The 24,841-nt window shown below is 45.3% G+C and overlaps 1 protein-coding gene across 4 annotated transcripts in view; it reads left to right on the forward strand.

The window, feature by feature from the left end:
- Window positions 1-24,841, forward strand: part of SPTBN1 (spectrin beta, non-erythrocytic 1) — a 298,156-nt gene that overhangs the window by 63,889 nt on the left and 209,426 nt on the right. For all 4 annotated transcript variants that reach the window (XM_073628569.1, XM_073628572.1, XM_073628573.1 and 1 more), the window contains exon 2: window positions 2,042-2,226. In XM_073628569.1, the coding sequence (XP_073484670.1) occupies window positions 2,085-2,226 (142 nt within the window). In that variant the 5' untranslated portion in view covers window positions 2,042-2,084. The remainder of the gene's footprint in view (window positions 1-2,041; window positions 2,227-24,841) is intronic.

The following is a 24,841-nucleotide window of genomic DNA, read 5'->3' on the forward strand; positions in this document are numbered from 1 at the left end:
GGTGTTCCCGGGAGGGATAGTGCGCCATCATTGGTGTTCCCGGGAGGGATAGTGCCCCTTCATTGGTTTAAACCCGGGAGGAATAGCGCTCCCCTCATTGGTGTTCCCGGGAGGAATAGTGCTGCCCCATCATTTTCATTATTACTTAAAAATAAACAAAAAAATAGCATATTACGTTTTTTTTAAGATAATTTTATCCGATTAATCGAAAAAATAATCGGCCAACTAATCATTTATGAAAATAATCGTTAGTTTGCAGCCCTAGTTTAGAACCTAGTCTTGTTTTGTATCCACCCTTTTGATCCTGAGACCTAACCGATGTAAACATTGGCCGGGATGTGTCTCTTGTGATCACTGATAATAGTTGGGTGTATTTCCCAAAATAGCTGAACAATGCCGCTTTGCTTACTGTAAAGTTGGAAGTGTGGGACCAATTTTCTTGTGGTTCTGAACAGCAGGAAACGATCAATGGATAGGCCTGTGGACTGGAGACGGTGAGAACGTTCGATAAGTCAATGAGTTTAAGAGGTAGAGGATGCCGAGGTGAACTTCCATCTGCTAAACACAATGACATAACCATGGCAATCGTGTATGGAAGGAAAGGCGCTCTTAGCATTGCTGATAATGGGTATCCTGTGATCCGCGTTGTTGCTGCGGGTCGGAACGCGCTGATCACAGAAGAGGGCCTATAGACAAAGAACATCGGAAAGGAGCGCTGTGACAGGCCAGAAAATGTTCATCAACTTTCTAAAGATTTGTTGGCGTGTTTAGGAGAAGCCATTTCCTGCCGTACAATGGAGGAGAACTTGTTGCTTAGTAGAAGCTGTAAATCTTTGGGGTCCGGGGCAGTAAATAAAAAACTTGTTAGAATCGTGTTTTTTCTTGTAAGAAGTTTGGCAGAGAAACAAACGTGTCTGCCGGGAATCCTCGGGGATTCGGAGGCACTTGTGCAGCATCATAATAGGGGGGTCATTGAGAATTGGCGAGGCTGAGGCTTTCCTTTTATTCGTTCTCAGATCCCTTCTTCTTGTATGTTGGTATATTACAGGGTGTGTGATGTCTTGCCAGAATGCCTTATTTCTATGCTTTGGCTTGTGTTGAATGTTCAGTGGCAATTTTCATTGCCTACAAAAGCTGAATTCATGCATTGGACCTTAAGGAACATTGCCATCTAGTGGCCAAATTACCACGAACAATTGTTCCACTATGTCTAGTTGACCCCTTAAAGCGAACCCGTACGCCAGTGCCAGACCATTCATTTTAACAACAATCTAACCATGACTTAGATGCGCGTTTTAAAGGGTTAGTTCACCTTTTCAGAAAAAAATGAAAAGGGGGAACGAACACCCTCCCTAGTCCAGTCCCCGCTGTACTTACTGCTGTGGGTAATGAGCCGTTGGTGCTCACACAGCCAGTGCAATTTTCCAGGGATTTGAGACCCCCACTCTTCTTTCTGCAGGGCTTCTGATGTTTTGTGCTGGCGCTGACCAATCAGAATTGCTCCAATCTCTCCTGGAAGCCCTGCAGAGAAGAGCTAATCCTCAGACTGGACCCCGTCTGGGTGACTGGGCTTCCTGGGTGCCTTCTGTGCCACTGCCCCATCTGGGTGCCTTCTACATGACTGGGGTGCCCTGGGCGTGTCTGGGGTGCCCTGGGCGTGTCTGGGGTGCCCTGGGCGTGTCTGGGGTGCCCTGGGCATGACTCTTCCTGCCATGTATGCCCTTAATGTGACAGCCCTTTGTGCATGATAACATATTGCATATTACTGTAAGTAGACTCAACTGACACATCTTTTTAAAGTAGGCTCTGGAATAACTTGTGGTTTAAATTTAATTTCTGCTCCCAGAATTCTGACCTTTTGATGTTTTGCACAACAAAGATTTCCAGTGTTCCTCCCTAATGACAGGACTGTTCCCAGCGAGCACTGCATGCATGCTTAGAAAATTAGGCATTTCTTGATGCTTTTGGGCGTCAACTGTTCCTTACCATTACATGCAATGCAACTAAAGCGTGATGTACTTTTTTTTTTTTTTCCCTACAGATCTGAGTGAGCTGTAGCTGATGAGAGGTTAAGGAAGTCCAGGATGACGGCTATCACGACCGATTATGACCACATTGAGATCCAACAGCAGTACAGCGACGTCAACAATCGCTGGGACGATGAATGGGACAACGAGAACAGCTCCGCAAGACTCTTCGAGCGTTCCCGAATTAAGGCCTTAGCAGGTTGGTGCTTCATTCTCTTAGAATTGTGTGCAGAGATTGCTCATATTCCTCCTTCCCAGATCCTCAGAATGTTTGTACTAAGTCTGCATTTTATGTTGTTTTACCACCGTTTCTGATACTGGTGCACCGAAAATTCAGGATACACTTGGCCGAAACCGGTGTTTTTTTTATATATATATGTATATATATATATATATATATATATATATATATATATATATATAGTATTATTTTTGACTTCTTAATATCATGAATTTATTGGCACCTTTTTTGAAGCCTGTAAAAAAAATCTTGCTTGCTGCATATTTGGTCATCGCCTCCCCATTGAAATGCACTGAAAACGCAGCAAAAATACATAAAAAATGCACCCCTGTTGTGTTTTTGATGCATTTTTTTTGAGTCTCATGACCTATGAAAAACACACCATAAGCACAGTAAAATGGCGGTAAAATCATGGGTGTTTTCGGCAGCCATTATATGTTTCATAGATCATGTGATTCAAAAAAATGCATCGGCACAACGCTGAAAACCCTATTTTTAGCCAAAATTTTGGTGCATCACTAGTTTCTAAGATTGGGCTAGAATTGTAGGCCGTTCTTCCAAGGAATTTTGGCATGCTCATTTCTTTTTCCAATGTGCAGATGATCCACATCTGTCCTAATTGTGGAACTTGTTGGGTTTGTTGGCCAATCCCTGAGCGGCCAGAGCTAGTTGAAGAGCCAGGGACTGTTTTTTGTCACTGCCAAGAGCCATAGGGTTACCAGTGTTGGTTTCCATTTGGTTGTAAATGGGGAAAGAGGATCTTCGAAAACCGCTCGGAGCAGCACAGTTACAGTAGTTTTCATTATCTTTTTATAGTTTCACCAGCTTCTGTTAATCAATGTTTCTAAAATCCAGCATTTGTGCTCTTAAGGCCGATTTGAGGCCGGTGTGAATTGTAGCAGCTGGTATCTTGTGATTCTTGCTACGGCTCTGTGCGGCCAAGTACAGCCGCCGACCCCGTTCACTATAATGACAGGCCTCCAGCGGCTGCAGGCATTCGCGGCTTTCCTCACGGCTAGTGATTACCTGCGGTGATCCCTGCTGGATGCACTTTCACATCCGGTAATCGCTGACTGTGCAGAGAGCCGCGAATCCGAAGAGTCCTGCCGCTACAATTTGCAGCGGCCTTAATGTGTGAATGTAGCCCTACAGAGAATATAGTTTTTTTATTGGTGAGAAGAAGACCAGCAGGCCAAGACAATCCAAAGGCCAATAAAACAACACAGTGGGTACAATGTTGCATGACTGAGTAATTATCGGTCAAACTATCACAGCACTGAAAAATAACCTGGGAATGGTATATATACAGGCTTGTACTCAAGTGATTAAATAGAATTGACTAAGGCCTTGTTTAGACTTGTGGTTGGAGGAGGGTTAAAAACGTGTGGTTGAGACAGCCATGTTTTTACCCCCCCTCCCAACCACTCCCCCTCTAAGATGCAAATGCAGTGGAGGGGACTGTACATAAAGCGCTGCAAAAATGACCCCCACTGTCACATTTGGCGGGTGGTACTGTACCACGCAGCTGAATTTTACTCGGTTGTGGCGCACTGGTGTAGTTTAAGGGGTTAAAACAGATGTTATGCAGGCAATATAATGCCTCCTTACTGCCTGTCAAGTGATCTGAAAGTGAATCGTTCTTCAGAGGGCACCACATGTGCTTTTATAGTTATGGGTGTAACCGCAATCAGAGGAAGGTACTTGTGGACAACAGTAATGATATTCTCCTGCGCATTGGTGTGATGGTGCAAATCAGAAGAGGACTTGGCGGTCACAGGTGGATATTGTGGCACAGCCTTGCTGCCCTCTAGACCTGGGGTTGTCCTCAAAACTGTAGAAAATATAAACAGGGCGCACTGGCCTAGTGCATTATCCAACATACATTTATTGAAGATAGCTAAAATATAACTACTCACAAGTGTAGGTAGTAAACTCGCTCATCCGGGCCACTGCAAGTGGCTGTAATCTCCAAACTTATCAAAGCCTCTAGCCCAAGGAAGACCTCACCAGGGTCCCTGCCGTCTAAGGCATTTCAAAGGTTACCCTTCATCAGAGCCCCTGATGAAGGCGTAGCTGTGCTTCCGTAACGCGTTCCGATTGGCCTAACAGTGGTAGGCGGCTCCCAGGTCTGTAGCTCTGGATCACATTCACGCTGAGTAACCCAGCTGGCGTCTACCCAGAGGTCCCTCAAGGCTTCAGCTCCCCGCTGATTCACTGCGCTCGTGGCTTCCCATGCTGGATGTGGCAAACCCTCGACCACTGACCACTATGTGAGTGCAATCAATATTGTTAGTATTTTGATTATCCTAATAAAATAATGCTGCACTAGAAATTGCCTGGCACTTCTCTTCAATTTCTTGCCCTTTTATCTCTGGTTTCCTAGCCCGTGCCTGAAGCAGCCTCGCCACCCACTGCAGCATTCACACCAGAGACTAAGTGAAAGGGGTTCACCCCCCAGAACATTCTTTTGAGTTTCAATCTCTGTTTTTTATTACTTTGCATCACTCATTCTATTGATGTCTCTCTTTTACGTTACTAATAAGATATGAGTGTTTGTACACCACTGTTGCAACTACCAGGTTTTTAGCACTGAATTCCACACAAGCCTTGTGTATTTTTTTACTGAAGCGGCACCCCCCGTAGGGCTCGCTGGAAATTGTGGCCCACCTGTCATCCTGCCCAGCCCAGCATTCACTTCTAGACACTCTAAGACAATAAAAAGTCCTTCAGCTTTGTTTTTGTATTTTATTGAGGGATTATAACTTGGATGGGATTAAGGAATTTATGGGATGCCCAGAAAAGGTTCTTAAATGGCTTGGGACAATTTAGATATTCTCCTCCTGCACAACACTTGCTGCAGACTATCTCTCCTTCTCCCTCCAGCACAGTTCTTCAGGCACAGCTAGCACATGGTTAGGCCTGACACTGGCTTCAGCCAGGCCTTAGCAAAAGTGCCTTATTACAGACAGGGACCGCAGGCCCCTATAGTGTAGCAAAGAAAGTTCTGGTGCTAGCTGCCCTTTTTGGTGGACTACTGCTCCCAGTCAGTCCTCTTCAGACCCTGACAGCCCTCCTGGCTGCAGCTACCTGCTTCCACTGCCCATGACACCACAGTCCTTACTGGCTCTACATCCTTCCCAGATTGTGTCCTCCCTATCCGCCCCGGCATGCCTCCCCAGCATTCCTGACTGTGTGTCACTCACCAACACCTGGTGGATCCCTCCTGGAGACTTGCCTTGCAGTATTCCCCGCTATCCCTTCCTGCTCCCTTGTTCAGGACCAGGGATGAGCTCTGGATGTGTTCGCATACTGCATGTGCCGAGCCCGCCAGGAACTCGGCACTGCACAGTGCTAATCACAAGCAGTGAGACATTTCCCGATGTGCGGCTGCAGAGATCTGGAAATGTCTCACTGCTTGTGATAAGCGCAGCGCATTGCCGACTTCCTGGCGGGCTCGGCACGTGCAGCATGCGAACACATCCAGAGCTCATCCTTATTCAGGACACCCCTTGGGTTGTTTGGGGTTCCCGTTCAGCTCCCAGCCCATTGCCCAAAGTCACCCCCCCCCCCCCCCCCCCGAGTAGAGGGCTTCCTCAAAGGGCCTGACAGCCTAATACTTCATCTCCAGTTCTTCCACCCGATCAACTCCTCCCCAGCTGGGCTGACCCTAGATATTTAAGGAGGCCTGCCCTCTGCCAATCCAGGTTGGGGATTGGTCGGGGCTTCTTTAGAACACACCATAGAAAAAAGAAGAGTCCCCCTTTAATTGGGACTTTGACAGACCACCAGCTCTTGAGATAAAAATATATATTTTATTGATATGTTTAAAAAAGGCGTGAAAGCGTCTAACACACAAGATAAAAACATTCCATACAAAATTAGTACACCATCAAAACAGAAAATATATACAAGGTGAAAATGGTGGATATACTCTCATTGGGGTAGTATGCCCCAATACCCAATTGGGGCACAGGCTAGCTGTGAGTCACCAGCCTACTCTAGGCCACTCCCAGCCCACAGATCAAAACAAACAGGCCTAGTTTTAAGCTAGACCTGCCCAGATTTACCTGCTCTACAAAAAAAAAAAAAAAATCTCACTCTAGCACCTACACTAAGTAGAGGGTTCTACATTACATTGAAAATGAATGAGTTGAAATTGCACTGCACAGAACTGCTTGTGACCCTGCTGCATGTTCCTGTGTAATGTACATGCATTTCCCAGTATGACTGGGCTCTAAATGGGCTGCAATCGCACTACACAATACCACAACAAAAATTATTGCATGCACTACTTTAGGAAACTCACTGCAACCGGATCACATTGTGCTTCTGTACCGTGCAATCCACTGCAATCAAACGCACTGCGTATGCGACCTACATTTAGGGTGCCATTAACTTGTAATATTGACACCTGCTGCGGTGCATTTTGAATGCGAATGCAGTGCTGGAAACGCACACGGAACGTGGGTTTCCTGCCCTGCATTCTGGTGTGAACTATCCTCAAGCCCTAGTTTCGTACTAGAGTCACTGGGAGTGTAGTCTGCTCCTGCTACACTCCGTTGCCCTAATACAAAGAAGATTACTAATTCTGCAACATTTCACCTAGATTGTGGTCATGCCGGTTTATAATCTGCTCTCTCCGTGCCTACCAGTCTGATGTTTAGGGAATAAAAAGAAATCTGCAATGAATAACCCTTGTGTTTACCCGTTGACTATAATGAGCGATATTCTCAGAATTTTTACTGTTGTAGACATGCAGCCAAATACTTCTAACCGCAAGTTCACATGACTGAAATTCATGTTACTGGTTGTAGTAAGTCAAGGTCATGGCAGTCATCTGTAGTTAACCCTGCGTGTGGCTCCCTGTAATTCCCAGTATAGTGATGAAAGTGAGTGTGGGAAGCTCCAGTTACCTACCCGAAGGCCTGAAAAAAGAGGTGCAGTTAGAGCGCCTCCTTTATATTAAAGATTGACCTTTTGGAACAGAGGATCTAAAGCTGGGAGGAGTAGCTTGCATGTCTTCATGGTCCTGCTTTTTGGATGCCATTAACCACCAACCCAGTATCAGGTTTAGGGCTCATTCACATAGGCGTTATGGCATATAGTTCTGCACAGTAGGAAGTGTTTTGGCTCATTCACACAACTGTGCGGGTACCTGGTTTTGACAGGTACCCGCTCCCACTTCTGGCCTAGATTGCCATGGCGCTCTGAGCCAGAAGTTACTTTTCTGCAAATGCATCAATTGTAAAGGCATACAACATAAAAAATTTATGCAGATATGTAGAGTTTTTTTTTTTTTGTCCAGACATACACTTTTAATAAACACCTTTTTTTTTTTTTTTTTTTTTTTTTTTTTTTTTTTGCTAGTGTCCCTATTAATTATCATCATAGTTCTAAGCATATTCCCCATGCTATTACACTGTATTTTAAAGCAGTGGGATTCTAGAAAACCTAAAGTACGAAATGTGTTCTTCATATGGTGATTATTTGAGGTGATGTCATTCTCTCTGCTTCATAGCGGCATGTCAAGCGAGCGCAGGGTCTGTAAATGATTCTCCAGCTCCCATGCTAGCTGGTTGGATTTCTGACCTTGGAGCAGAATGTCTCGGTGCTGTGGGACATTTCACACTCACGCAAGGCACTCAGACCATCCCTTTTTTTTTTTTTTTTTTTTTTATGGTCATAATTGTTATTAGCAGCACTTAGTATATATTGAACCGTAAGGATAATGGATACAGTTTTGTAAGAAATACTTTGCCACCATTGTGTTTCTCTGATCATGTGTTCATGAATAAAAGGCATCTTTGTGTAATAAGCGCAGTCGGTCAGTCAGCTGACAATGCTGTGCAAAAAAAAAAAATCGGTTATGTTGAAACCAGAGAGTGCAGTCAGCTTTTCTTTAGTCATATCTTGTATTCATATTCAGTAGGCCTTTCGTTGTTGTTCTGGGTAGGGGCTAAGGTCTCTTGTCGCAAGATTTTTTTGAAGTACCCCCACCCACTCCAAAGTGGATGAATGGGAATGGAAAATTTCTAATTTCTAAAATTTCTAATACCCCTGATATGTTAGTGTGAGCAGTAAGCTAATATACAAGAACAAATGAAATAATAAGAAATGGTGCGTACTTAAAGTATTTGACACCCAAGGCAATTCTATATAACAGAATTATGGTGGTCATTGGGAAGCATGCCCCTTGCATTGGTGGCCAGTGGGAAGAATGCCCCTTGCATTGGTGGCCAGTGGGAAGAATGCCCCTTGCATTGGTAGCCAGTGGGAAGAATGCCCCTTGCATTGGTAGCCAGTGGGAAGAATGCCCCTTGCATTGGTAGCCAGTGGGAAGAATGCCCCTTGCATTGGTGGCCAGTGGGAAGAATGCCCCTTGCATTGGTGGCCAGTGGGAAAAATGCCCCTTGCATTGGTGGCCAGTGGGAAGAATGCCCCTTGCATTGGTGGCCAGTGGGAAGAATGCCCCTTGCATTGGTGGCCAGTGGGAAGAATGCCCCTTGCATTGGTGGCCAGTGGGAAGAATGCCCCTTGCATTGGTGGCCAGTGGGAAGAATGCCCCTTGCATTGGTGGCCAGTGGGAAGAATGCCCCTTGCATTGGTGGCCAGTGGGAAGAATGCCCCTTGCATTGGTGGCCAGTGGGAAGAATGCCCCTTGCATTGGTGGCCAGTGGGAAGAATGCCCCTTGCATTGGTGGCCAGTGGGAAGAATGCCCCTTGCATTGGTGGCCAGTGGGAAGAATGCCCCTTGCATTGGTGGCCAGTGGGAAGAATGCCCCTTGCATTGGTGGCCAGTGGGAAGAATGCCCCTTGCATTGGTGGCCAGTGGGAAGAATGCCCCTTGCATTGGTGGCCAGTGGGAAGAATGCCCCTTGCATTGGTGGCCAGTGGGAAGAATGCCCCTTGCATTGGTGGCCAGTGGGAAGAATGCCCCTTGCATTGGTGGCCAGTGGGAAGAATGCCCCTTGCATTGGTGGCCAGTGGGAAGAATGCCCCTTGCATTGGTGGCCAGTGGGAAGAATGCCCCTTGCATTGGTGGCCAGTGGGAAGAATACCTCCTTAGTGATAACTAAATGATCCTTAAAATTATGCTAAAGTGTTGTGTTTTTTTTTTTTTTTTTAGTTTTTTTTGTTGTTAAAATTAACCATGTTGGGCCCAGGTGGAAGATTACATGAATATACATTCAAATTCTACATCAGTATATTCATATCCTTATTTATTTTATTGTTCATGTAATGAATTGTATTAGACTTCTCCTATATTGTATATTTGTATCTTTGTATATTTGTATCAATAAAATCGTTTTTTACTAATTTGTTGCCTTCAAAGTCCCACCAATCTTTTGAGGGGTTATCTCTCTTTCTCCTGATATCAGGGATGGTAGCAACCCATATGACCTACTTGGATGGTATTCCCCTTTTTATATTTTCTATACAGAGGTTTTGCACAGAGCAGCCCTGATTCTCCTCTTCTTAAAACCCTCTTCGGCTCTCCTGGCTCCTCCCTCCTGTTGATTGCTCCCATGGCAAGCAGCTTGCTATGGAGGCAGCCGAGCCGCGGCTCCCTGTGTCCATTCAGACACGGAGCTGTGGAACGCCCCCCCCCCCAAATTGGCTCGCTGACTTTGACAGCAGCGGGAGCCAGTGGCACTTCTCTGCCGTCTCAGCCATTGAGGAGGGAGAGTCACGGGCAGCTGAGGCTCTCATGCAACATCGCTAGATAGAGATAGGGCTCAGGTAAGTTGGGGGGGGGGGGGGCTGCTGCACACAGAAGGCTTTGTATCTTAATGCATTAAGATACAAAACCACTTATCTTTAAAACCAGTGGTTACTTGAGGGCTGAAATTGCTCATCTCTCAAGCAACCCTAAGCTTACTCTGGAGGAACCTTAGAAAGTTGGTTATAGTAAGTTTTTGGAAAGCTTCACTCGGGGGGGGGATAAGTCCTGAGTACTGCCAGTGTGATTAGTGTGTCTGGATCAGATGTCGCTTCACGCGTTGTTAAGTGATGATTTGTAACTTCTGCTAAGTGGGTCTTTGAAAGTTGGCAGTGATTGGTACGCCTGTCATTTCTGTAATGCCATCTGTAGCTTCCTTTCTGCTTTGTATGACATGATTAATAAGTGTCTCTCATTCAGCTCCATGTCTAATAATTCAATATATTCTAATGTGAAGTTTAGCAGGACGTCGATGGCTGAAAGTTTTGATTCTCTTCGGGGCAGAAGGTAAAATTGGCTATAAAACTATTGATTTTATCCTCCCACATTCATTCTCTATTGACATTGAAACAATCATCCTGCCAAACTGAGCATTTATGTTTATACAATGCCCTGTTTGCTAATACGTTGCCAGTGGCAGAATCGCTGTGGTGAAGGAGCCATTTATCCTATGGAGTTGCTTCTTTGCTGGCCCAAGTGCTAAAGGGTGCATGCCCATCATGGTTCTCTGTGGACAGAAATGTGACTGCAATAGTTACATCAAGTTGAATATTATAACAACTGAAGTTACCAGAAACTACACTGTAGCACCAATTAGAAATATAGGCTGTAAATGGCAGCCCTAGAATTGTGTCCTTCAAGGAAAAGTATGGCCAAAGCTCTTTTGTAGGTTACAGAAGTGCACTTAGTTCTGCACTTCTGACCCAGACTCGCCAAAGCCTGCTGTTGGCTAACGTCGCTGAGCCGGTCCCGGCTCTGCAGTGATCCTGACAATGTCGGGATCCACCCAGGTGCCTGAATGGCAGCTGGCTCAGCCTCTCAAGGTGCCACGAAGAGCCTGATCCAGCTGGTCACAGCCCTCCCGTTCCAGTGAGCGTACTGGAGTGGCAGAGCAGAGAGCGGTAACTGGCCGGTCGCCAGCTCTCAGCTCACGGAAGGCTGAGAACTGAGCGGTCAGCTGTCTCTGAACATTCATTTCACTGTTCCTACCAAAAAAAAAAAAAAAATGTTGAACGATATTCTACTACTGTATATTCATCTTTAATCTCAGGATCTGCAGCACTATATAGAGTTAATAAATGGATTGGCGTTTACCAGATTTGTGATTATAGGAAGTTTTAGATTTCATAAAAGGTCTTTTTGCTGCAATTATGGTTAATTGCGGTTGTGTGGGTGTGCTTCTCTTCAAGCTGAACTTTATCATGGCTTAGTGATTTAATTCTTGTTTCCTCTCCATCTGCAGCTGTCACTTTACTGAGTTGTAAGCTTTACATCACCAGCCTTCCCGGGAATGGGATGTTCTGGTGAGAAGTGCTTGCTGGCGATCTGCCAGGCAGGTAGGGCTAAGACCAATGTTTCTCAACTCCAGTCCTCAAGGTCATGTTTTCAGGATCTCCCTCAGATGTAACCACTGTAGGAATTATTACCAAGGCAGTGAAATTAATCAAATCGCCTGTGCAAAATGGGAAGCCTGAAAACATGACCTGTTGGGGCGCCTTGAGGACTGGAGATGAGAAACCCTGGGATAGACAATCACATGTGAAATGCTCAAGTGAAATAGGCAATATGGACATTTAAAAAATGAATTTGTATTTACTTCATTTAATAGTGTCTTCAAGGTCTGTGCAATGGTCCTTTTTAATGTTTTTTGAGTACACTTCCCTGAAAGAGTTATCATGGGCGTTACGCAGGGCATGTCCCACTCCACACTTCTTATCTTCTGCTGAAACAATCTACATTATTCGCAAAGTCACAAAATAAAGAATGGGGTCATTTCCTCCATTTATTAAGATATGCACCAGTCCTTCACCCAACCTTAGTTCGTTATTTTATTTTTTATGAAGGACCTGTGTGATCCAAGCATTCCAAATAGGGAAGAGCTTTATGGTTAAGTGTTGATTTTCCAGCTTTCTATAATTCACCACAATTTTTTCCTTTCTAGTTGTGAGTTTTAGAAAAAGTTTGCAGAATTACAAAATAGTAGAATTATCAACCATACAAACTTCACCAAAAAATTAGTGTATACAATCGCAGTCCCCCTTATATATAAGGTTTTTAAAGCTATATTCATAGATGTATAACAGTGATTCTCAACCAGGGTTCTGTGGAACCCTAGGGTTCCTCCAAAGGTTGGTAGGGGTTCCTTCAGCATTGAGCAATTTCTGCCTCTCAGATAAGTTCCCACTGGCACCATTGATCTTTTTAGCTATCTGTAAGGAGTTAATTCTTCCCAATGACCACCACAAGTGTAAGGACCATTCTTCCCACTGTCCATCACGCTATTGTATCATGAGTTGTAGATTTCTAATTTTTAGCAGGGGTTCCCCGAGACCGGCGAACTATTTCAAGGGTTCCTCTGTGTTGAAAAGGTTGAGAAAGGCTGATGTATAATCTTAACCCAGTCCATCAATGCTTGAAGGACAATAGCCTTTTCTTGGTGCTAAGGGAGTGCCCTGCAGTATGTTACAAGGCCATGCCCTAGGTTGCATTAAACCTTGCTGATGGACTAAGCCAGTGAGACCAGGTCTGTGGATTGTGGATGGTGATGTAGGATAGCGAAAGAGTTGAGATAAGGAACTAGAAAAGGAGCCATATAGGGTCAATGAAGGGTTCAACACCCTTCAGGGATGGTGTTGGACGGGAGAGCAAGGGGAACAGATCAGTGCCAACTTGTGTCGCCTTATGGGTCAGCCAAACGGCTAGCTTGTGTATCAAAGGGACGACAGGAGTAGAGTTTAGTCATATTGAACACCAGTAAAAATTGGTCTTATAGGAGAATTGGTATATTCAGTCTTGGCTTCACTTTGGCTGAAACTGCCTCTGAGGTCTGAGACGGGACAGAGAACCCTCTTGAGGTCTGACATATAACCCAGGCTTTTCTGGTGCCTTCATTTGGAAGATTTGGTTCACAAAGTTATATTTAAGTTATCTCTACTTCTCTCTCATAACTACTGCTTTGTTCCCACCTGTCTTGGAAATCACTCCTGCTGCTTCAAAGGTGTTCTCATTTTCCCTATTTTAAAAACAAGGATCTCTGTCCTTAAAGCTTAGTACACACGGGCCGAATGTTGGGCAGCATCGGCTGGTTCAATAGAAACTCTCTGCCATTCGGCCCCTGTACACTGCAGCTGGTCGGACAGAAGCCGGCTATTCAGCCAACTTGTGGTCGATGGGGCATGACCAAAAAAAAAAAAAAATCTGCCGATCGTTTGCCCTGCTGGGTTGAACAAGCCAAAAAAATGACTAGGCTTAAGTTGTAAAAGAGACCACAACAAAAAAATGCTGAGATGTTAGTTTTGGGTGTACGAATCCTTCACTGAATTTTCAATAGGTTTCCAAACTCTGCACATTTGTCCAGTGTTTTTCAACCTTCTTCCAGTCAAGGCACCCTTTAGAATTACGCATAATCCCAGGGCAAACCAGTCTGAGGGTTTGGTCACATTATGTGGCGCATCCGATCGTGGTAGGTTTTTTTTTTTTTGTTTTTTTGCGTGTTCCTGCATGTCACTTTTTTTTTTTTTTTTTTTTTTTATGGGCTACTCTATGCTTGTGAAACACACAAAGATGCTGGCATGATTTTTAAAATTGTGCCGCATCAGAACACATGATACTGCGATACCATGCATTTTAGCAGGTGCCAGTGTACGCATAATTGCTCTGTGTGGTGGCACCATTAATTCTTAAAAAGGCAGCGTGGGAAAAACGATTTTGCATGTGTTACCTCACTGCACGCCCTAAAGGAGTAGTGACAGCAGCAAAGGGGAGAAGGCCGGAGGAGGTGCGTGCTTTGCTTCCTCCCCGTTCCCTCCAGCCCCTGTCCCCACCTGTCTGTAGAGGCAGAGATAACACACAACACAATCAGATCAAACTTTGCAGGATTTGATTACCTCTCTCTACCCACAAACTTTGCTGCCTGGACAGGAGCAGTGTGGGGAGTATATAGGGGGAGGGTAACCAGAACCTGTATGGCCTGATCAAAGAGCAATCCTTTGTTGGTTACGGTGTACAGACAGGAGGGAGAGAGCACAGCCCGCTCCTCCTCCCGGCTGCTATCTGTACTCCTGTCAGCAAACCAGGATGCTGTGTGGGCCACCCAACCTGTCCTTGGCAACTGATAACGTCGGTTGGTAGCATGGTGGATTTGATTTTAGGGCCAGTTAACACCAGATGCAGTTCTGTGTGTTTTTTTTTTCTGCATCAAAAACGCATGGAAGGTAGGTTATATGGTTTTCAATGGCATAGGTCACACCAGTGTTTGCATTTCCAGTGCGTTCCAGTTCCAGAAAAAAAAAGTAGAACATGCTGCATTTTTTCTGCACTGGACTGTACAACGCATCAAAAACACACTGCAACACACTTGTTCTCAAGGTTAAGAAAAAAGAGGGGAAAAAAAGCACTGGACTGCATCAAAAACGCGCATGCAGAAAAGCACCTGGAACGCTTCCGGACTGCGTTTCTATGGTGTGAACTGGCCCTAAATCATGATTTAAATCGCTAGTAAAAAGGCTTGATTTAAATCATTTTTAAACAGCAACTGTCATCTCTGTTCTGCCGCAGCTCCTCCTCTGACCCACTGCTGACTCACCGACCATCCCATTAACTTTAAAGGAACGGCTGGAGATGCAACAGTGACACAACAAGGTGAGGGACGTGGCGGCAGCGGGTGACTGGGTGCCCGCTAACTGAAGCTGCCATGATGGATCCGAAATGACAGGTGCTCTTTAAACGTAAGGACTTATTCTTGATGGTAGTTAGAATCTTTAATATTTGCAAACAAAATGAAGGTTTCCTATTTAGAATAATAAGCTGTCAGATTAGTAAAATAGCGATCTCAGAACCGATTCAATCATACAGTTTGTAGTGTACATAGATTTACAAAACAATGGGATAAAGGAATATTCCTGAACTTTGGTTTATCTCATGGTTACTGTGAAATTGTGTGAATGCATCAATGCAGTGCAAGTCGTCTCGGCTTGCAGAGCTTGGATGCATTGAATGAGTTTACCAAAAATGTAAATATTGCAGAATATACAGCCTCATGCCAGGAATATACAGCCTCATGCTACATAACTAAGCTCCATTTAATGCTGAAATTTGATAAAAATAAAAAAAACCTGATTTTTATTTTTTATTTTTTTTTTTTTAAATCCTTGATTTATGTCCACCCTGGTTGGTAGGTTGAGGGTGGGCGGCCTGCACAGCATCCTGGGTTGCCGACAGGAGCACAAAGATCCTACAGGAGGTGTATGGGCTGTGTTCTGTCCCTCCTGTATGTATGCAGGATTTAACACCGGATCGCTCTCTGATCTCAAACTGTTACGGGTTGGGGCAGTTCTATGTCATTTTGCATTACTCTACCATTAAAGGGTATGAAAATGGAATGCCCATTTAGGATATAAAACAGAAGTGTATACATGATAAACGTATGACTTTTCGCCTTGGTGCCTTCTCAAAATGATGAAATAGAGCATTTAAAGGGCATCTATTGTGGTTCATAAACTGCAGTTTACGGATGGATTTCCTTTTAAGATGATTAAACAGTTTGGGTGACACTCATGTAGGAGCATTAAACCATTTACCACTGGACCATGGAGAATGAGCGCATTAAAAACTTTGTCGGGTTGAAAAGTCCAAATACAATAATATAATTTTTTTTCCGCTTTCAAATAATTTGTCACCACGCCCTTGGCTGTGACTTGCATCACAGCCCTGATTTCGGGCCTTTTGCCATCTTGAAGAAAAATGTTTTTTGCTCCTGAAAATTATTGAATGTTTTGAGGGTTCTTGGCAACCAGACCGTTTAAATGAATAAACAATTAATCTTTGGAGTTTTATTACAGAGATTATATTTGCTCTGTGGATTATTGGATGTCTCTATGTACAGCCAGTTAAAATATTTTGATTGCAGCTGAACAAAAGCTGAAAATGCCTTCTTATCTCGAGCTCTCTAGGGCGGAATCCAGTATTTTTGTTGTATTCCCTTAGGTAGAGGAAATGTGAGTGGGTGTCGTCTGAAGTCCCATTTCACGTCCCCCCCACCCCCCTGTTCAGTAGTCGGAAGGGCCAGTTTCCGCAGGACGGTCCATCTTATTATTGAAGGGCTTCCTCTAGTCGTCATTCCCATGGCCATCAGAAACCCCTAGAGATAAACAGGATGCTTTCCCGGCCTCGCCCTCTATATTCTGCATTGCTGAGGGCCATTGTCTCCTAAAGAAGAGTCTGATGACATTTCAAGAATGGTCTCTGCTAAATAGATTTGAACTATTTTTAGCTGCTGCAGTGTTCAGGCCTTGGTGGATAGAGTTGGGTGGGAATGGTCCACCCTGTAAATAGGCCCCATAACCTTCTGGTATCAAACTCTCCATCAAAGCAGTTTTAGAGTTTGTTAGACTTTAGAGAATAATTAAGAATGTTTCTTTTCTGGGACGTCGCTGCCATAAATAAGCAATGGATCAGTCAGTCGCAGTAAGGAAGTCATTAGTGCAGATCAATTTATACTGAGGAAGTGGAGTCAAATATATAGGAATGGCACTGGCGTATGTGGGTGTGGTGTGGTTAGTTTTATGTCATTCTGCATTACCAAGCAACACGAAGAGGTCTATGATGACTACATAATGGAATGATCAATAAGTCTGCAGTGAAGGCAAGTTCATTAAAGCAGAATTATCATCATTTATTTTTTATATTGGTTCCCGAGGGGACAGATTACATGTCCCTTGGTACCCTAAAACACGAGCTGCAGTGCTGGACAGGGCAAGCCTCCATCTTGGCACATGGCTGCCCGACACCAGGTAGCAAGGAGACTGCTGCTTTGATATCAAACTTTGTTCCTTCTTCCTAGGTGCCCCAAAACAGTAGCTGCAATGCCTAGCCAGGGTATGGTGCCACCTGAAAACGCAGCTTCGCTTTGTAGCCCCTGTCTCCCGGCACTTTGTCTGAGGCAAGCGCCAGCATGAAGAATGCAGATGGAGGTGATGTGTTGGCCACACCTCCCTCAGCATTTTTTCGTACCGGTGCTTACCTTGGGCAAGTGTTGGGAGCTGGAGACTGGGGCTGCAAAGCAAACAGCTTCCTCTTTGCTAGCTGTGTTTTTCGGGTGGCCTTACACCCGGTCAATCATTGCAGCTATTGTTTTAGGGCACCTAGGAAGATGGAACAAAGTACTACATGTACTTGATCCCATCAGAAACAAAATAATGTCAAACCCTGACAATTCTTCAAGGACTCCTTTTTACATTTGCTTCAAAATGTGGCATTGTACACTTTTTTTTTTAGCGCTCTGAATACCAATCAGCCCCTGTCACTAAATTAAAATGGAAAGCTCAGAGTCCTGTTTACTTGTTGCGTTTGCTTTGTTTCGCTTCAAAAATCATCCCCCACGTAGCTCTCTTGGCGCTTCAAAGCGTCTCCAATAAAAGTCTACAAAGCTCGCTAGCCGCACCTGCAGCTTTTGAAAGGCTTTTATTTAGCTTTAGCATTTTTTGTTTTTTTTTTGTTTTGGAGGTATAGCAGGTATGAAGTATCCCGGGATGCACTGGGAAACCAAAATGTGAACCGAACAGATATCACATCTGGTGTGCGGCCAGAAGCAGCAGGAAGGTGTGCAACATGGGGACGCTATAGGGGAAGGTGAGCGGGAACTGGAGAGAGAGAGGAGGGAGGGATCAGCAAACCATAGGATCAGCAGAGCTGGGGGTTACTACTGAGCGGGGGATCAGCACAGCTGGAGGTTACTACTGAGCGGGGGGGGGGGGGATCAGCAGAGCTGGAGGTTACTACTGAGCGGGGGGGGGATCAGCAGAGCTGGAGGTTACTACTGAGCGGGGGGGGGGGGGGATCAGCAGAGCTGGAGGTTACTACTGAGCGGGGGGGGGGATCAGCAGAGCTGGAGGTTACTACTGAGCGGGGGGGGGATCAGCAGAGCTGGAGGTTACTACTGAGCGGGGGGGGGGGGGGGGATCAGCAGAGCTGGGGGTTTCTACTGAGCGGGGGATCGGTAGAGCTGGGGGGTTACTACTGAGCGGGGGATCAGCAGAGCTGGGGTTTATTACTGAGCGGGGGATCGGCAAAGCTGGAGGTTACTACTGAGCGGGGGATCAGCAGAGCTGGAGGTTACTACTGAGCGGGGGGGGGATCAGCAGAGCTGGAGGTTACTACTGAGCGGGGGGGGGGGGGGTCAACAGAGCTGGGGGTTTCTACTGAGCTGGGGATCGGCAGAGCTGGGGGGTTACTACTGAGCGGGGGATCGGCAGAGCTGGGGGGTTACTACTGAGCGGGGGATCGGCAGAGCTGGGGTTTATTACTGAGCAGGGGATCGGCAGAGCTGGAGGTTACTACTGAGCGGGGGAGATCGGCAGAGCTGGAGGTTACTACTGAGCGGGGGAGGTCGGCAGAGCTGGAGGTTACTACTGAGCGGGGGAGATTGGCAGAGCTGGAGGTTACTACTGAGCGGGGGAGATTGGCAGAGCTGGAGGTTACTACTGAGCGGGGGAGATTGGCAGAGCTGGAGGTTACTACTGAGCGGGGGAGATTGGCAGAGCTGGAGGTTACTACTGAGCGGGGGAGATTGGCAGAGCTGGAGGTTACTACTGAGCGGGGGGGGGATCAGCAGAGCTGGAGGTTACTACTGAGCGGGGGGGGGGGGGTCAACAGAGCTGGGGGTTTCTACTGAGCTGGGGATCGGCAGAGCTGGGGGGTTACTACTGAGCGGGGGATCGGCAGAGCTGGGGGGTTACTACTGAGCGGGGGATCGGCAGAGCTGGGGTTTATTACTGAGCAGGGGATCGGCAGAGCTGGAGGTTACTACTGAGCGGGGGAGATCGGCAGAGCTGGAGGTTACTACTGAGCGGGGGAGGTCGGCAGAGCTGGAGGTTACTACTGAGCGGGGGAGATTGGCAGAGCTGGAGGTTACTACTGAGCGGGGGAGATTGGCAGAGCTGGAGGTTACTACTGAGCGGGGGAGATTGGCAGAGCTGGAGGTTACTACTGAGCGGGGGAGATTGGCAGAGCTGGAGGTTACTACTGAGCGGGGGAGATTGGCAGAGCTGGAGGTTACTACTGAGCGGGGGAGATCGGCAGAGCTGGAGGTTACTACTGAGCGGGGGAGATCGGCAGAGCTGGAGGTTACTACTGAGCGGGGGAGATCGGCAGAGCTGGAGGTTACTACTGAGCGGGGGAGATCGGCAGAGCTGGAGGTTACTACTGAGCGGGGGAGATCGGCAGAGCTGGAGGTTACTACTGAGCGGGGGAGATCGGCAGAGCTGGAGGTTACTACTGAGCGGGGGAGATCGGCAGAGCTAGAGGTTACTACTTAGCGGGGGAGATCGGCAGAGCTGGAGGTTACTACTGAGCGGGGGTTCAGCAGAGCTGGGGATAAAAGCAATTACCTAAGCATCAAAAACACATAAAAAAAAGCATGATAAATCGGTAGGCACTTTTTATGTGTTTTGAAGTCGAAGCAAGCGTAAATGAGCCCTAAGAGATATAGCTTGATGATACTGTTGTTTTGACCAGAAATAACATTCTTTTGTTAATTTTAAGCATTCACTTTAGTTAATGTAGGCATTTGGGCTTTTAGTGACCCCTGCTTTCTAGCAAGGCTAACTCCATAGTTGCAGGTATGAATGCGCGGGTCAGAATGAGATCTTGCTACATTCTTGACATTTGTACAATTGTAATTTAATGGTTTTAAATCTGACATTTTGGTGCCACTGCAGTGTAGTTGCCAGCAAGAACAGGGCGGTATTGAGTGCCTTTTAAACCTAACGATAGCAAAAAAATTTTTTCTTTTTTTTTCAGTTTTTGATAAAGTGCAGAAGAGTTGGTCATATTTTTAATGCTGTGTCTCTGTTAGATTTTCTCTAACTTCAGGTTTGACATAGAAGTGAGAGGAGATCTGCTCAGTGAGGAGACTGTAATTACATGACGGAGGTTTTGACCCATCCCCCGCTCTTGTAGAAAGAGAGAGTCCAATCTAGAAAGAATTTCCACCATTTTTCCTCTTTTTTTTTTTTTTTCCTGTCACCTGTTAAATAAACGGGAAGGGGAAGTCGCCCCAATACGGGGCAATAGACGGCACTTCCTCTGGGCTTTAAATGAATACAATGGAAAAGACAAATTATAAGTACAAGCTAGAGGAATTCCTATCCATTGTGTTATGTAATGCACCATAAACACAGTAGCACATTTTACTGCCGTTCATTTTTAATGGCTCCACAGCGCACCTCCTCAAACGCATGCATTGTAGAATTGTGGTGTGTCAAAAATTGTGAAGATTTAATAGACGGAAAGATGAAAAATGACTGAAGGTCCGCTTTAAATTCCTGCTTTCGCTCTCTAGGAGGGCCGGTGACGCACTCACATCCTCTTATGGTTTCTCCAAAGGGGTGTGTTGGAAAGTGAATCTTCATAGAGAAGAAACCTAAAGTGCAGCTTTTAACAACAATCTAGGTTGCTAAAGGAAAAGCTCACCAACGGGGGGGGCATAGACAGCAGTATTGTAAATCCTTCCCAATATTTTTTTTTTTAATGGCTGCATTGCCTCAGGTATCTAAAACCAAGAACAAAAATGGAAAGTATTGCAGTCGAATGGTCCTTTTAAATGTGATGGCTGCATTAGTTATCTTTTTTGAACATTTTATTCTTTATTTTAACCTGGTAACCCTGCCATTAACTCACTGTCTGTTATAGGGTGACTACCTCACTGAGCAACGTTGTTGCCCGAGGACAAGAGTGGTCAACCTGTGGCCCTCCAGCTGAGGCAATGCAAGGCTGACAGTTACAAGCATGACTCGCAAAGGCATGATGGGACTTGTAGTTCTATAACAGCTGGAGGACTGCAGGTTGAGCGCCCATGCCCTAGGATTAAGTAACACCTTCATTTGTTCATAAAAAGAACAGCTGGATGAACAGCTTTTTTTTTTTTTTTTTTTTTTCACTTGTTAAGCAGATATAATAAAACCCTTTCAGACTAAACTTTTAACTAGTCTTAGAAATGTTCCCTCCCGTGTCCTAACACCCATGCTGGCTATCCTGTGTAAGATGGAGAGACTTGCCTATTTACAGGCTGCTCTGATCACATGAAAGCCTGTGTCAGCCGGATGCAGGGGAGAGGAGAGAGCCCTCAACAATGGCTGGGAATTCCAAGAGTGGTGACGTCACCCATAGGCTCCTATGTCCCAGCCGATGTTGGCACTCCCTCCTCTCCCCTGCAGCCACCGCTGGCTGACATGGGAGCCTGATCATATGTCTGGACCGGATCGGGTTGCAAATAGGTAAGTGTGTACACCTCTTCTTTACACTGGTTAGTCAGCATAGGTGTTAGGAGGAGCGATGGAGCTTTTTTTTTTAAGACTATCTACAGTAGGTTTATCCTCAAATTCTGTTTTAACAGAGCAAATAAGAGAAATAAATGATTTACATTTTAAAGCGGAGCTCCTGCTCCCCCACAAAAAAAATGAAGTCAGCAGCTACAAATACTGTAGCTGCTGACTTTTACTATTGGGACACTTACCTGTCCAGGGATCCCGCAGTGTCCTCACCCAAGCCGATTCTTGAATCGGCGCTCGGGTGCAGGTGCCACCATCTTGGGTAAGGGAAACCAGCAGTGAAGCCTTGTAAGTTCATAATCGGTTTCCTACTGCGCACACTGGAATCGCGTTGCGTTTTCTCAGTGGACTGGCTGCGGTTGAGGGCCGAACTTCCCGACTGAGTTTGCCGCGGCCAACTAAGCAGGAAATGGGAGTAGTACCTTTCAAAAACTAGGTACCCACTCCACCCCTTCCCCACAAGGTGCTAAATGTGGGTGGGTGGGGGGGGGGGGTTATTGCGGAGCTCCACCCAAAAGGGGTATGCCTCTTAAGTCACAAATGCTCATCACCCCCACTTTTATTGTTAGTCTAGCTTGGTCTTGTAACCTTCCTATTGGTCAGTGAGCTTTTCCATCTTGTTAAAGAACCACTTGGAAGGTATTGAATGGAGCAGAGCCAAGCTATACAAAGTTTTTCAGGGTGTCGGACACTAATTTTCGTTTTGGCACGTTAAAAGTGTTACTAAACCCATAACAGTAAAATCAGCCTGTATATGCAGCATAGCATGCTTGTTTTACTCACTGTGAAACTTAAGGAGTTAACCCTTTGCATTGTGTAAAAAGACTGTTTTTATCCCGTATGCACAATTCTTCCCTCTTGCACTGTCTATCTGGGGAAGGCCAGCCACCACAGGCAGAGTAGCTAATCTGCACATGCTCAGTTGTGTCTTTTTTTTTTATGCTGGAGAGAATAATTACTTGTGGACCAGAGCTAGCCAGGTCACATGATATTGACATCACACATGTGGGCGTGTATACAGGCTGCAGTGTAAATCTTCACCTTACTGAACGCTCAGCAATGGAGAAACTGTGCAGTTTATCACTGACCGTGGTATACAGATCATCCATAAAGGTGTATATAGTGGCAAAATTTTAATGTAAAAAGGAAGATTTCTAAGCTGTGGGCACTGTGTGTGTGTGTGTGGGGGGGGGGGGCGCAGATGAACTATTTTCATATTACTGGGTTTAGTAACACTTTTTTTAACCTTCAACAAAATAATTTTAATGCATATTAAATTTTATAGTTCATATCCATCAGTTTTATACAGAAGGAAAGCCTGTAGCCTCCCTGACGGTATTCCCCAGTGTGGCTCGGGGTTAAATTTCAGTCCCATTAGCGGTAACCCAGAGCCACACTCGGGATTACATTGCAGGATCCTGGTGCGGCGTTACTTACCTTGTCCCCAGGATCCTGCGATGTCCCCCGCTGTGTCTGCGGGCTTTGTCTCCTCCAAAGCCTCTCTGTGCCAGGCTCCTTTCCCTGCGAGTGTCGCGACGCACGGGGGCGGAGCCTGGCGGCAAATTCAAAAAAATGTACAAACCATAACACATACAGTATTGTAATCTTACAGATTACAGTACTGTATGAAATCATTTCACATCCCTTTTGTCCCCAATGCTTTGGCCCATGCCCTGCATGCAGTTTTAAATTATATATACACTGTTCTTTCTGCCTGGAAACTGGAGATTGTCCATAGCAACCAAAAAGTGTCCCTTTATGTCAAAAGTGGCTTTAGACCAGCTAGAAAACAGCGATAGTAAATTAGAACACTTGCAGGATTGAGCAATAGTGAATCGTGGGGAAATTTATTTTATTATTATTATATTATTATTTTTTTTAATTATTTATATTTATTTATTATAATTTTATGTTTTTGTGTTTCAAACTTCGTCATACCCGGGATATCTACTAGACTCTTGTTTGGACAGATTTAAGTGTGTTATTGCTAAGAATTACAGGCCTACAATACAAAACGCCAAATTTCCATGCAAAATAATTGTACCGCTTTCAGCACCTAAAATCCGAAATAATCATACCGCCAGGGAGGTTAAAGTGTAGTGTTCCTTTGGTTCTCCCCACCACATAAATATTTAATTTAAAAAATGATCTAAAAATAAGGAACACAGCTTGGTTTTATTTTTGGGTATGAATGCAGACCTACTTGCGCATTTGCAAAAATTATTAATGTTTGCTTTCTGAGAAAATGACTCGTGTTATATTTTTTGTCTTAATATATGTGAGGCTGGACCAGGATTTAGCTCGACATTAAAAAAAAAAAAAAGTGAATATTGATTTAGGAGAAAATCATCTTAGCTGGAATACAAGGCCAGAGGGATGCTGCTGAATAATGAACGAGCGTGCAGCGGTGCCGAGCGCATAGGAGTACAAGGTCAGACGAGAAGGACATCTAAAGGATTCACTTGATACAGGAGAGGAACATTAAACCACAATAACCACATTAGCAGATGTCTGTCTCACTGTACATTTAATCAGTTTACCGTCCTCAGGGCTATTGCATCTGGAGCTTAAACATGGCCTCCGAATGAAGCGTGCTATTTGTAGACCGCTAGTCAGCGCATGTAGCTTGTGTTGACGGCTGGTCGCGGCACCCCCTGCTGTTATTGTCTGTCTCGTTCTGGATGTGTAAAAAGCCGTTCCCTCTCCATTGTTCCAGCGGATATCTGGGACACAAGACCTTCTACACAGACTGTTGAATTCTACAGATGACAGAGAGCTTTATTGGAAGCGTGTCATGGTTTTTAGGATCGATTCTAATGCACACTGCTGCTGGTAAACGGACATTTAAGCCCCATTCACACTATTAGATGTTCTGCAGATTATTATTATAACGGATTTATATAGCGCCAACAGTTTACGCAGCGCTTTACAATATAAAAGGGAGACAATACAGTTAGAATACAATAAAATACAAGAGGAATAAGAGGGCCCTGCTCAGAAGAGCTTACAATTAATAGGGTGGGGCAGGTGGTACAAAAGGTTGTAACTGTGGGTAATGAGCTGATGGAAGTGGTAAAAGATTAGTTGGAGATGTGATAGGCTTTCCTGAAGAGATGAGTTTTCAGGGATCGCCTGAAGGTAGCAAGAGTAGGGGATAGCCAGATCGGTGGAGGTAGCGAGTTCCAGAGGATGGGAGAGGCTCTGGAGAAATCCTGGAGACGAGCATGAGAGGAGGAGACGAGCATGAGAGGAGGAGACGAGCATGAGAGGAGGAGACGAGCATGAGAGGAGGAGACGAGCATGAGAG

Source organism: Aquarana catesbeiana, linkage group LG04 (assembly GCF_042186555.1).
Source record: "Aquarana catesbeiana isolate 2022-GZ linkage group LG04, ASM4218655v1, whole genome shotgun sequence".
NCBI lineage: Eukaryota > Metazoa > Chordata > Amphibia > Anura > Ranidae > Aquarana > Aquarana catesbeiana.